At 38.8% G+C, this 12,035-nt stretch overlaps 1 protein-coding gene across 3 annotated transcripts in view; it reads left to right on the top strand.

Annotated features, from left to right (window-relative positions):
• The window catches only part of KCNQ5 (potassium voltage-gated channel subfamily Q member 5), a 583,497-nt gene that overhangs the window by 434,656 nt on the left and 136,806 nt on the right, over positions 1-12,035 (top strand). For all 3 annotated transcript variants that reach the window (XM_053602994.1, XM_053602996.1, XM_053602995.1), the window contains exon 3: positions 9,315-9,441. In XM_053602994.1, the coding sequence (XP_053458969.1) occupies positions 9,315-9,441 (127 nt within the window). The remainder of the gene's footprint in view (positions 1-9,314; positions 9,442-12,035) is intronic.

Below are 12,035 nucleotides of genomic sequence, written 5' to 3'. Positions count from 1 at the left end.
TTCATATTTATGATAATAAAGTTTTTTGTAATATTCATTCTGAGGAGTCTGTTGTTATTTCGTCTTGGTCATTTCTGGTTGATGAAATTAGAGATTTTACTCTTTTTTTCCTGGTTAGGTTAGCCAAAGGTTTATCTATTTTATTGACCTTTTCAGAAAACCAACTTCTTGATTTATTGATCTGTTGTATACTTCTTTTGTTTTCAATTTCATTTAATTCTGCTCTAATTTTGGTTATTTCTTTTCATCTACTGGGTTTGGGGTTGGAATGTTCTTCCTTTTCCAGTTGCTTGAGATGTCCCATTAAGTTGTTAACTTCCTCTCTTTTCATTCTCTTGAGGAAGGCTTGCAGTGCTATAAATTTCCCTCTTAGGACTGCCTTTGCGGTATCCCAGAGGTTCTGATAATTCGTGTCTTCATTGTCATTTTGTTCCAAAAATTTTTCAGTTTCCTTCTTAATCTCATCTGTGACCCAGCTATCATTCAGCATTAGGTTATGTAACTTCCATGTTTTTGTATGAGTATGCAGATTCCTGTTGTTACTGAGTTCAACTTTTATTCCATGGTGGTCTGGGAGATTTAAGGAATAATTTCTATTCCTTTAAATTTATTGAGGTTAGACTTGTGACCAAAGATGTGATTGATTTTGGAGTATGTTCCATGGGCTAATGAGAAGTATGTGTATTCAGTTTTCTTGGGATGAAATGTTCTGTAGATGTGTGCTAAATCCAAATATTGGATGATTAGGTTTAAATCTAAAATTTCTTTGCTCAGCTTCTTATTGGAGGATCTATCCTACACTGCCAAAGGAGTGTTGAAATCTCCCACTATTATGGAGCTGGAGGAAATCAAGTTGCTCATGTCTTTTAGAGTTTCTCTTATAAATTGAAGCGCATTCTGGTTGAGTGCATAAATATTCATAATTGAACTCTCATCATATTAAGTATTACTCTTAACAAATATGAAGTGAACGTTCTTATCTTTCCTTACTTTTGTTGGTTTAAAGCCTATTGTGTCTGCAAATGGAATTGCAATGCCTGCTTTTTTCTGGCTACCATTTGCCTGAAATATGGACTACCATCCTTTCACCCTGAGTCTATATTTATCTTTTAAGGTAAGATGTGACTCTTGTATGCAGCAAATATCTGGCCTAAGTTTTTGTATCCAATCAGCTAACCTGTGCCTCTTTAAGTTTAATGACAGTTTAAGCCATTCACATTAATGGAGAATATTGATAAGTCTGGTAAAATTTTGGGTATCAAGTTTTTCGAAAGTCCAGTGGACATTTTTAATCCTTTCACCACTGTGGAAGTTGGAGTTTGATCAAAAGTTTCTGAGTGAATTTACTTTTGTGGTAGAGGATTGGGCTGGTCATTATGGAGGATAGGTCTGAGAATATCCTGAAGAGCTGGTTTGGTTGTGGCAAATTTCTTCAACACATGAATGTCATTAAAGTATTTAATTTCTCCATCATAAATGAAACTCAGTTTAGCCAGATACAGGATCCAGGATTGAAAGTTATATTGTTTTTGGAGATTAAAAGTCGATGACCATCCTCTTCTGGCTTGAAAGGTTTCAGCAGAGAGATCTGCAGTCATTGTAATATTATTCCCTTTGTGGGTAATGAATTCCTTACATCTGGCTGCTTTTCAAATTTTCTTTTTCATATTAACACTAGTGAAGTTAATTATGATATGCTTGGGGGATGTCTTATTCTGACTGAGTCGTGCTGGAGTTCTGAAACTGTCTGCTATCTGAATTTCAGAATCTCTTGGCATGTCTGGAAAATTCTCTTTCATAATTTCATGGAGAAGGGCCTCTGTGCCTTGTGAGGCCACTTTATCACTTTCAGGGATTCCAATGAGGCGGATATTAGCCATCTTTGAATTATCCCAGAGCTCTCTGAGAGAATGATATGTTTTTGCTCTCCATTTCTCTTGCTCTTTGAGAGTTTGGGAGCATTCAAAAGCTTTGTCTTCAATGTCAGAAATCCTTTCTTCTTCTTGTTCCACTCTGTTACCGAGGGATTCTACTGTATTTTTCAGATCTTTGAGGGCTGCAAATTCTTGCTTCAGTGCATCAAAGTCTTTGGTGGTTTTGTCTTTAAATTCATTAAATTCTTGAGACAACTTTTGAATTTCTCCTCGAATTTCTAATTCTGACTTTTGAATTGCTCTTCGAATTTCTACTTCCAAATTTTCCTCCATTCTATTAATCTTGTTTGCAATCCAAATTCTGAATTTGATTTCTGACATCTCAGCCAGCTGTTTATGAATGGGATCTTCATTTACATCTGCCATATCTTTCCTTAGTGGGGAGTTGATCTATTCTGGTTATTCATGTTACCAGAGTTTTTCCGCTGATTCCGCCCCATGATTCTTTTACACCAATTGACTTTTCCCCTGGAGCTTTGTTGATGACCCGTATAGTGCTACGGCCTGAGAAACTGGGGACCTATTTGGTGTGGAGGGGCTAAGTGGTTCTGTCTTGTTTTTAACTGGTCTCTGTTTGACCCAAGTGAAACAGTTACTCTGGGTGGAAGTCTCAACTGTGGAGAAATACCAGCAATGAAGTCACCCCGCCCCCCACAGGCAACAATTGGAAAAGGAAAATCAAACCTTCCTACAACCACACACCCCGGGCACCACTTGAATAATTCTCGGGCGATTGGCTCAGTTCAAAAGGTCCAAATCAATTGTCTCAGTCAGCACCTGTCTCAGGTGTGAGAGTTTCAAAGGTCTCTGGGAACTGGATCACAGGGGTCTGGTGACAACTCAAATATGACTTGCTCCGGTGCTCCGTGAAGTCCGGAGGACCCATCCAGCAAATAGAGTAGTCTGGGGAGGTTGATGCCTCCTTCCCTACCTTGCCCCTCTGTCACACTCAGTCACTGAAAGCCCCACAGGGCTGTGACTCAGTTGCCTCCCATGAGCAGATACACCAGGGCTTTGCACCTGCCTGAATCACATCTGCTCAGCCAAGCCACTGCTCTCTGCCTCTATCCAGCAGGGGGTGGTGAGGCCTGACAACCTTGGGCACTTGATGGAGGCTTCGGGGTGTTCACTCAGTTCCAGCCCCACCCCTGATTGATGTTACTGACAGAACAGAACAACTTTGTGGGAATTTGTTTCTGTCCCTGCTAAATTCCTCTGCAGAAGAGAAGCTGTTTTGAGTTCCCAGAACCTGTGCCTCCGGTCCTGTCTTTACTCCTGCATGTTTGTATTCGTAGCATGGTCAGCTCTAGCCTCCTGCCTTCCTTTTATAGGCTAATGATCCCCTGAGGGCCGGGTGTGTCTTAGGCTTAGTAAAGCGGTCCTCTGGGTCAGCCCCGCCCTGGGAATTTCCTGGGTTTGCACATGCGTTTTCTAGTCTCTGCACTCCACCCAGGCGGGTACCACCTCAGGCAAACCCTTTACTACGGGGCCTGTGTTTCCATCCCAGATCTGTTCTGCAGTGGTTGCCTTCTGAGAAGATGCCCAGCCTCCTCTGGTTGCCCAGGGAGACAGGGATTGTGGCTTCGGAATATCCAGGGGTGGGCTGTATTGTTGCCAAAAACGGTTGCTGCTCTGTGCCTCAGCGCACTGCCGCTTCGGTGTGGTTCCCTCTCAACTGACTGTGGTCTCCTCACTCCCATGCCGCAGAATCAGCACTGACCAGCTGCAGTCCAGGCCCTGTCCATACCCCTGGAGAAATCACCCAACAATCTGGACTCCTGGGGAACAGGCCTCCAGTCCTCAGAGTGAGAGTGGAGGGGAGTGCTGGGAGCTCAGAGTTGCAAGTCGAAACACCAAACTCATTGAGACCAAATGAGCAAATGAACAGATAAAAAGGCTACCAGGCACACAAGTGCACAGATGCACAATCAGAAACACACAGACATACAGATAACAACAGCAACAACAACAAAAAAACAACTACAATAAAAATAATGATAATCATAAAATAATTAAGAAAAAAGGGTAAAAAACATATGAACAAAACAAACAAACAAAAAACCCTCTATAAATCTGATGTTAGCACTCTCAGAAACCATAGGAAGGGAAGAAGAGGAAGACAGAAGGGAGAAAAAAAGAGTGGTGTTCATAAAAAAGTTTAAAAAGATGAAAGAAAAGATTAAAAATAGATAAAATAAAAATAAAAAATATATATAAAAAATAATAAAAATTGACAATAGTTCCTCTAAGAAAATGATGAGGAAAAAAAAAGGCACCAACCACAAAAATATTATTCTTGTATATATGTAGAAATATACATCTATGTATATGACATAGGGATCAACTTTTGTAGGAATATATTTATAATCCAATGTACTTTGGACACCAATTGGTGCTGTGAGTGATTCCCAGGCTTATGCCTGATTCACAGTTTATACTGTTACCACGGTAACAACCCTACCTGGCTGATCGCCATTTTGGAGTTTCTATAAAAGTTTTTTTACCTAATTGTTGTGCAACCTCAGCTGCTCTGTTCTAGACGGCACTCCTATCCGACCTCCCAACTCAGTGCAGGAGTGCACGCTTCACAAATCTTTCCATTCTGCTCCCGCATTCTTCTGCAAACTGGCAACTGCAATTGGCTGTGGGGGAGGGTGATGGCAGCTGCCGGGTCCCGCAGGTGCTGCCGGGTCTCGCTGCCGCCATGGCTGTGGCAGGCAAAAACCTTATACTAAGTTTTTGTGGCTCTGGAGTTTTAAGTCCAGCCACCGCCAGTTCACTGCACAGCCTGAACTGCCAGCCCACACCAATATTCCCCACCAGGAATAGTCCAGTCTATTTAATCACTCCTGTTGTTCTTGGGGAAGGTGCCCGCCATTTCGGACAATTCAAAATGTCTGTTTCCCGGGCGGGATCCCTTCCTTTCAATTTTCCATTGGGTTGCTTAGTTCCTTGTGATTCTGAGTAGCTCCCCTTTCGGGTGCCAAACTCTGCTCAGGAATGAATTTCTGTCAATTGGGTTTTGCAAGGAATTGCAAACTGCTGTCCTCCATGAGGGAGGGGCCTGCCGGGCAGCATGGCCAAGCAGGGAAAATCTCTACAACAGAGTCCGTGGTTTTAAATTACATCTCATATACAGCAATCTGCCAATTCGCTGCACGTCTCCAGCTGTCTGTCCACACCAATAATCCATGCAGGGAAAAGGTCCTGACCCCGCTTCCTCTCACCTGATGACTTGGGAGAGGTGGGCTACACGTCTGTCCCATCTGCCATCATGCTCTGCCTCTGCTTTATTCTTTTTTGTCAGGATTGTTTTAGCTATTATAGGGCCTGTACATTTCCATGCAAATTTAAAATAAAGTTTGTTTATATCTTTAAAAGAAAAAACTGCTTCAATTTGGATAGGAAATTCATTGAACCTGCAGAGCAGTTTCGGCATTTTGTAATTTTCAGCTTATATAAACTATACCTGTTTTGCTAAGTGTATATCTAAGTGTTATTTTTTTATTTGGAATGGATGGAAGTAATGTTTTTAATTTTGATTTCCATGTGTTGATTGTCAGTATACAGAAATGTCATTAATTTCTGTGTGTTTATCATATATCCTGCATTCTTACTGAAATCACTTACTAGTTCCAAGAGTGTTTTTGTAAATCATTTGGGGTTTTCTTTGTAGACAATCATGTCATCTGCAAATAGAGACCATTTTATGTTCACTCCGCACTGTATGCCTTTTCTCTTCTCTTATTTGCCTCATTGCCGTGACTATACTCCACAGGTTGAATAAGAGTGGTCACAAAACATCTTGGTTGTTTTCAATTTTGGGAGAAAGCATTCAGTCTTTCATCATTAAGTGTGATGTTAGTGGTAGGTTTTTCATAAATGCTAATTATCAAAGTGAGATGCACACCCTCTATTACTAACTTGCTGAGAGCTTTTATCATAAATGGGTGTTGAATTTTGTCAAATTATTTTTCTATATCAATTAATATGATTATATGATTTTTTCTTCCTTAGCTTGTTGGTATTAATATAATGCATTGTATTAATTGACTTTAAATGTTGAACCATCCTTGCATACCAGGAATAAATCCTATTTGCTTATTGTGTATACTTTTTTGATTTGATTTACTAATATTTTTTGAAATTTTTTTTTTTTTTTAAATTTTTGTATCTGAGTTCATGACAGAGATGGGCTCACGGTTTTTGTTTTGTTTTATTTTGTTTCTGTATTGTCTTTGGTTTTGGTGGCAGGATAATACTGGCGTCATAGAATGAGTCAGGAAGTGTTTTCTCCTACTCTATTTTATGGAAGAAATTGTGTGAAAATTGTATAATTCTTCTTTAAATATTTGGTTGAACTTTCCAGTGAAACCATCTGGCCTGAGTATTTCTTTTTAAATCATGAATTCAATTTATTTATAGGTCATAGGGCTATTTAGACTATCTGTTTCTTTGTGGAGTTTTGGTAGTTCATGGTTTTCAAGGATTTGGTCCATTTCTTCTTTTTTTTTTTTTTTGTAGAGACAGGGGTCTCACTGTGTTGCAAAGCCTCATTTAGAACTCTTGGTCTCAAAAAATCCTCCCATCTCAGCCTCCCAAAGTGCTGGTATTACAGGCATAAGCCATTACATGAGTCCACTCATTTTTTAATAGCTATAGAAGTTTTAGTGATATCTCTAATTACATGACTATTCCTAGTGATTTTTGAATAGCTTGCCAGGGACTTATCAACTTTTTTTTTCAAATCATGTTTTTGTTCCATGGATTTTCTCTATTGTTTTCATGGTTTCAATTTCATTAATTTATGCCCTTTTCTATATTATTCCCTTCTTTCTGCTTTCTTTGGGTTTGTTTTGCTCTTCTTTCTTTCGTCTCTTGAGCTAGGAACTTGTATTATTAATTTGAGAATTTCTCATTTCTAATGTTAAGTGTTTAGTGCTATGAATGTTCCCCTCTGAACTGCTTTTGCTGCCTCTCACATATTTTGATATGTTATATTTTTACTTTCATTCACTTCTATTTGTTTTTTAGTTCTCTTTGAGACTTTTTGTTTGACCAATGGGTGACTGTCAAGTGTGTTGTTTAATTTTCACATGCTTAGAGATTTGCTTGTTGTCCTTCTGTTATTCATTTCTACTTTGGTTCCGTTGTGGTTCCAGAACACACTCAGTATGATTTTATTCTTTTAAACTTTCTGAAGTTTGTTTATGATGACAATATGTCCTATCTTGGTAAATGTTGCATGGATGCTCAGGTGGAAATATGTACTCTGTTGTTATTGGGTGTAATGTTCTATATCTGGCAACTGGATCCTTTAGATTGAATGTGATATTCAAATAGTCTATATATTTGCTTATTTTCTTTCTAGCAGTTTTATTCCAGAGTTCTGGGAGAGGGATGATGAAGTCCCCCAATTTAATTGTGGATTTGCCAATTTCTCCTTTTTCCAGTTTTATTTCATGAATTCTGAGACTCAGCTGTCATTTTTTCCTCTAACTTCTTTTTTTAAAAAAAAAGCAGCAAGCAATACTTCTGAACATTGAACCTTGAGTAAGGAATATATAGGTATAATTTATCCTGCCTCACTGCAACACAGAAATATAGTAGTAACCTTGTTGTAATACCTTACTTAAAAACAACATCCATATATCCATTGGGGTCATCTGTTTCCATGAAAAAGAGAAATAATTACAAGGTAGTGCCTGGGGGCTCAGGCTACACTAAGGATTTTCTTGGGTATTACTTATAATATGATCTTTCACAACTGGAATGTCAAAATTTTTAGCCCCTAAGTAGGTATTAAGGGCAGGGACAAAAAATTAGACCTGTTAGTAAACCTAAGTTGGGCACAGTCACAGCTACATAGGCATTTTAGGCCTCACCATGCTTTCTATAATTGAAAGATGTGTTGGATTAATGATAGATGATTTATCACCTTAGACATCTTAATAAACAAATATAGTCAACTACCCAGATATACCCCCAAAACCAAAACAAAGCCAAAATTAAACAAAACCCTCAGATCTTTAATGACTGTACATTGACCTCAATTTTGGTTACCTACTCATAAAGTCATCTTCAAAGATTTAATCTGTAAGTCATTTTAAGTCACTGTAAATAACAGTAATGGTATTGAATATTTATTTCCCATGATGAGAAATATTTGTGGATTATCTTATACAAAATAACAGAAAGATAAAATGATATATCCCTATGAGGCATTTCAAAAGAGCAGCATGTGATCACATGCTCTAACTAAAGAAACCGACATTTGCCTGAAAATCACAACAAAAATGCCATTTTTGTAAATTTGGTAACAGTTTTTATCTTGGGAGTGGGATGGGAGGGTAGGGAGTAGATTAGACCTTTTACTTTCTATGCTTTATATTTCTGATGTTTTAGTAAAGACTGAGCATCACTTTTAAAATTAAGCAATTATAATAAAAATAAATAACTATTGTTCTCAGTTATAAATGTTGAGTCAACCCTTGTTTAAAAACAAGAAAATGAATTATTTTTTAAAGGAAAATCAGTTTTCATAAACTCAGTGCCTGTCTCCATAGGGACAGCAAGGTGACTGTACTAAGCTTGCTCCAGAGATGCTCCCTTCTTACAAATTCCATTTGGTTTTTCATTCTGAAAATGAATGAGACTGTTTAATGAGCCACTTTAGCTGACCTTTCCCCAGGGTTAACTCACAACTCTTCCTAAACAATCTCGAAATTATTTTGCTGGAGCAGGTGTTGTTTTCTCGGCAGCTCTCACCAAAGGGCAGCATAATAATTAACAAGTTTTGAATCTGGAGGATTCCGGGTCTCATTTCTGGCAAAGGATATATGTGCCATACACACTAATGCTATTTAAACTTAATGTTTACAAGTAGATTTCTACACTGCAACAAAGAACTTCATAAACTTCTAAATATTTGTTTTTCTCTGAAAACAACTTTTGAAGGCTGAGGGATTATAATATCACTCCTTGCAGCAAAATGAAGCTCTGTTTTCTGTAAAACTTGCCATTATCTTTCAGGATCCACTATTTCATTTTAGATATTTCAGATGTAGCTAAAGTCAGCACTGCTCTATAATCCAGATGAGCCAGAACCATTATTCAGCCTGCACATTTAGTATTGAAACTGATTCCTAAATTTGCAAAGCACTAGTGACTTGAAAAGGAATAGTGCTTCCTGATTCCTAGAGAATCAACGTGAGGTTCATATGTTTATTTGATTTGGAGAAGAGGAGATGCTCTTAACTTCAAACATTAACAACTAAATGTTTCAGACAAAATGCCTAAATGTCCAAAAATATTCATAGAGTTTCAAGTGTGGTTTGCTCTAAAATGCTTCCCTCTGACATGTCTTATCTGATATTTTAGGAATTCGTGATGATTGTCGTCTTTGGTTTGGAGTTCATCATTCGAATCTGGTCTGCAGGTTGCTGTTGTCGGTATAGAGGATGGCAAGGAAGACTGAGGTTTGCCCGGAAGCCCTTCTGTGTCATAGGTGAATATCAAAGTCTCAGATACATGGATTGGTGACACCACTTCCTTCTGTTTCTTGTATTCCAACATTTGATTAATATTAAAATCTAACATCCATGGACCAGGACCTCTTTGGGTTTATAAATGTTGACTTTAATTATTTATTTATTCATTCATTCATTTATTTATTTATTTTGAGACAGAGTCTCACTATGTCGCCCTCTGTAGAGCGCGTGGCATCACAGCTCACAGCAACCTCAAACTCTTGGGCTTAAGTGATTCTCTTGCCTCAGCCTCCCAAGTAGCTGGGACTACAGGTGCCACCACAACACCTGGCTATTTTTTGGTTGTAGTTGTCATTGTTGTTCGGCAGCCCTGGGCTGGGTTTGAACCCTCAAGCTCTGGTGTATGTGGCTGACACCCTAGCTGCTGAGCTACAGGTGCTGAGCCATGCTGACTTATTTAATCCTCACCACAACACTATGAGGTAGATATTTTATTATCCCCATTTTTTTAATTTATTTTTATTGTTAAATCATAGCTGTGTACATTAGTGCAATCAAGGGGTACAAGGTGCTGGTTTCATATACAATCTGAAATATTCTCATCAAACTGTTCAACATAGCCTTCAAGGCATTTTCTTAGTTACTGTATGTAGTTATTATCCCCATTTTATAGATGAAGAAACTGAGGCAAAGAGAGGCAAAGTAAGTTGCTAAAAATCATGCAAGGTAATAAGTGATAGAGCTGAGATTTGAGCCAGGTCATCTAACTCTAAAACACTCAAGTTTCATCAATTAAATTATATTGAGATACATGGTTCACCAGCATTGCCCTAATTTAGGGGAGCACTGATTTCACTAAATATTAAAAAAAAAAAAGAACTGGCTCAGCGCCTGTAGCTCAAGCAGCTAAGGTGCCAGCCACACACACCAGAGCTTGTGGGTTCGAATCCAGCCCAGGCCTGCCAAACAGCAATGGCAACTACAACCAAAAAAATAGCAGAGCGCTGTGATAGGTGCCTGTGGTCACAGCTACTTGGGAGGCTGAGATAAGAGAATCACTTAAGCCCAAGAGTTGAAGGTTGCTGTGAGCTGTGATGCCCTGGCACTCTACCCAGGGTGACAGCTTGAGGCTCGGTCTCAGAAAAAAAAAAAAAAAGAAAAAAGAAAACTTTTTATTCTACAACATAATGCCAGGTCACATTGTTAATCAGCTGGAATGGAGGGCACTGTGTTAGTCCTAGTGATGCATATCACAATGCTTCAGGAATTATTAAGAGTATGGGTAACTTAAAGGCATTGGTAACTTTAGACCTAGCAACATGTTCTAGCCTCTGAAATATGAGTCTTCCAACCTCGAATGAATAGCACGTCTCACTAGTTGCTCTGGTATCAAGAGGCCTCCATTCATCTGGTTTCCAGCATGAAATACTACTTCTTAACTCCAGATACCACAGAGCATTCTGGAGATAAGATCATGCCTCTCCCAGCCATATTTTTTAAATCACAAAATTGAAAACTGTCTCCATAAAAGTTGTTATTACTTATTATTATTATCGGACAGCTGACTGGTTTTCTTGCTCTTGGGTCCTCACTTCTTAGGCAGTCATTCAAATGCAAATACGAGATGTTGTTGATAAAACTTCCTTCTTCAATTATTTCCAGGCTGAGAAAGTGGGTTTTTAAATTTACATTTAAATTTAAATTTAGATTGATCTACAATGGGTTTTCCATTATGTTTTAGGAGTCAGGAACTGTTGAGTAATCTGTTTCCTCCCTTACTCCTGTTCCCTGTGGTGGGGGGCAAGGTGGATTCAAGGTGGAGAATGTCTCCCCATCCATGGACATTGTTAAGAAGAATCTTCTATTCCGTATTCGTTTCTCAGTATGCACATTTCAAGTCTCCATTCACGCCACCAGAATTTATAGAAATTTGGCCATGTGTAAGATGCTTATGCTCCAATAGTGATTCTAGTAAAATTCTAAGTTAAATCAATCTTAAAATACCTTGTTTGGCCTTCTGTCCAGCTGTCTCTCCCCTCCAAGAATAGTCTGTACTTCTTCTTAGAAGCTGTTATGCTGATGTGGGGAGGAAAGTAGGTGGTAACTCCCAGCCGTGCTCGTCCTTCCAGCCCCAAGGTATATTAATAAAGGCATTTGATTTTTCTCCCTGGAGACTTTTTTCTCAGAGTGAGTTCTGCTCGAGCAACATTATGAAGGACTGTAACTCGGTATGAATCTACTGCACAACAAGTACTCTCTGTCCCATAAGAGGCCCAAACAAGACAATTCCTAACACAGATGGTTGGCCAAGATTCACTCAACCTCTGCAGGATAAGGTTGCTTCATGGATGACTGCAGGAATGTTTCATTCCAGATTTTAAAACCAATTAAAACTTGGTTATGTTCCAATTCCAGAGGCAGTGCCAACATATCTCTGGCCTCCAAGCTAAAAAGAAAGTTCCCTCCCCGATAGCTGCTGCCTTTTGATAGCTATTTCTAAGTGTGGATACTTCAGCACATCTGAGTCCTTTAATCTTTCCCTTCCCATCTCAGATCCTTGTAGGTCTTGACATAACAAATGAAAAATCTAAAAATAATGGGCCAGGTGTGG

This window comes from Nycticebus coucang, chromosome 9, assembly GCF_027406575.1.
Source record: "Nycticebus coucang isolate mNycCou1 chromosome 9, mNycCou1.pri, whole genome shotgun sequence".
NCBI classification, from domain to species: Eukaryota; Metazoa; Chordata; class Mammalia; order Primates; family Lorisidae; genus Nycticebus; species Nycticebus coucang.
Note: the sequence above shows the minus strand (reverse complement) of the source record. Positions and strands in the feature narration are given on the sequence as shown.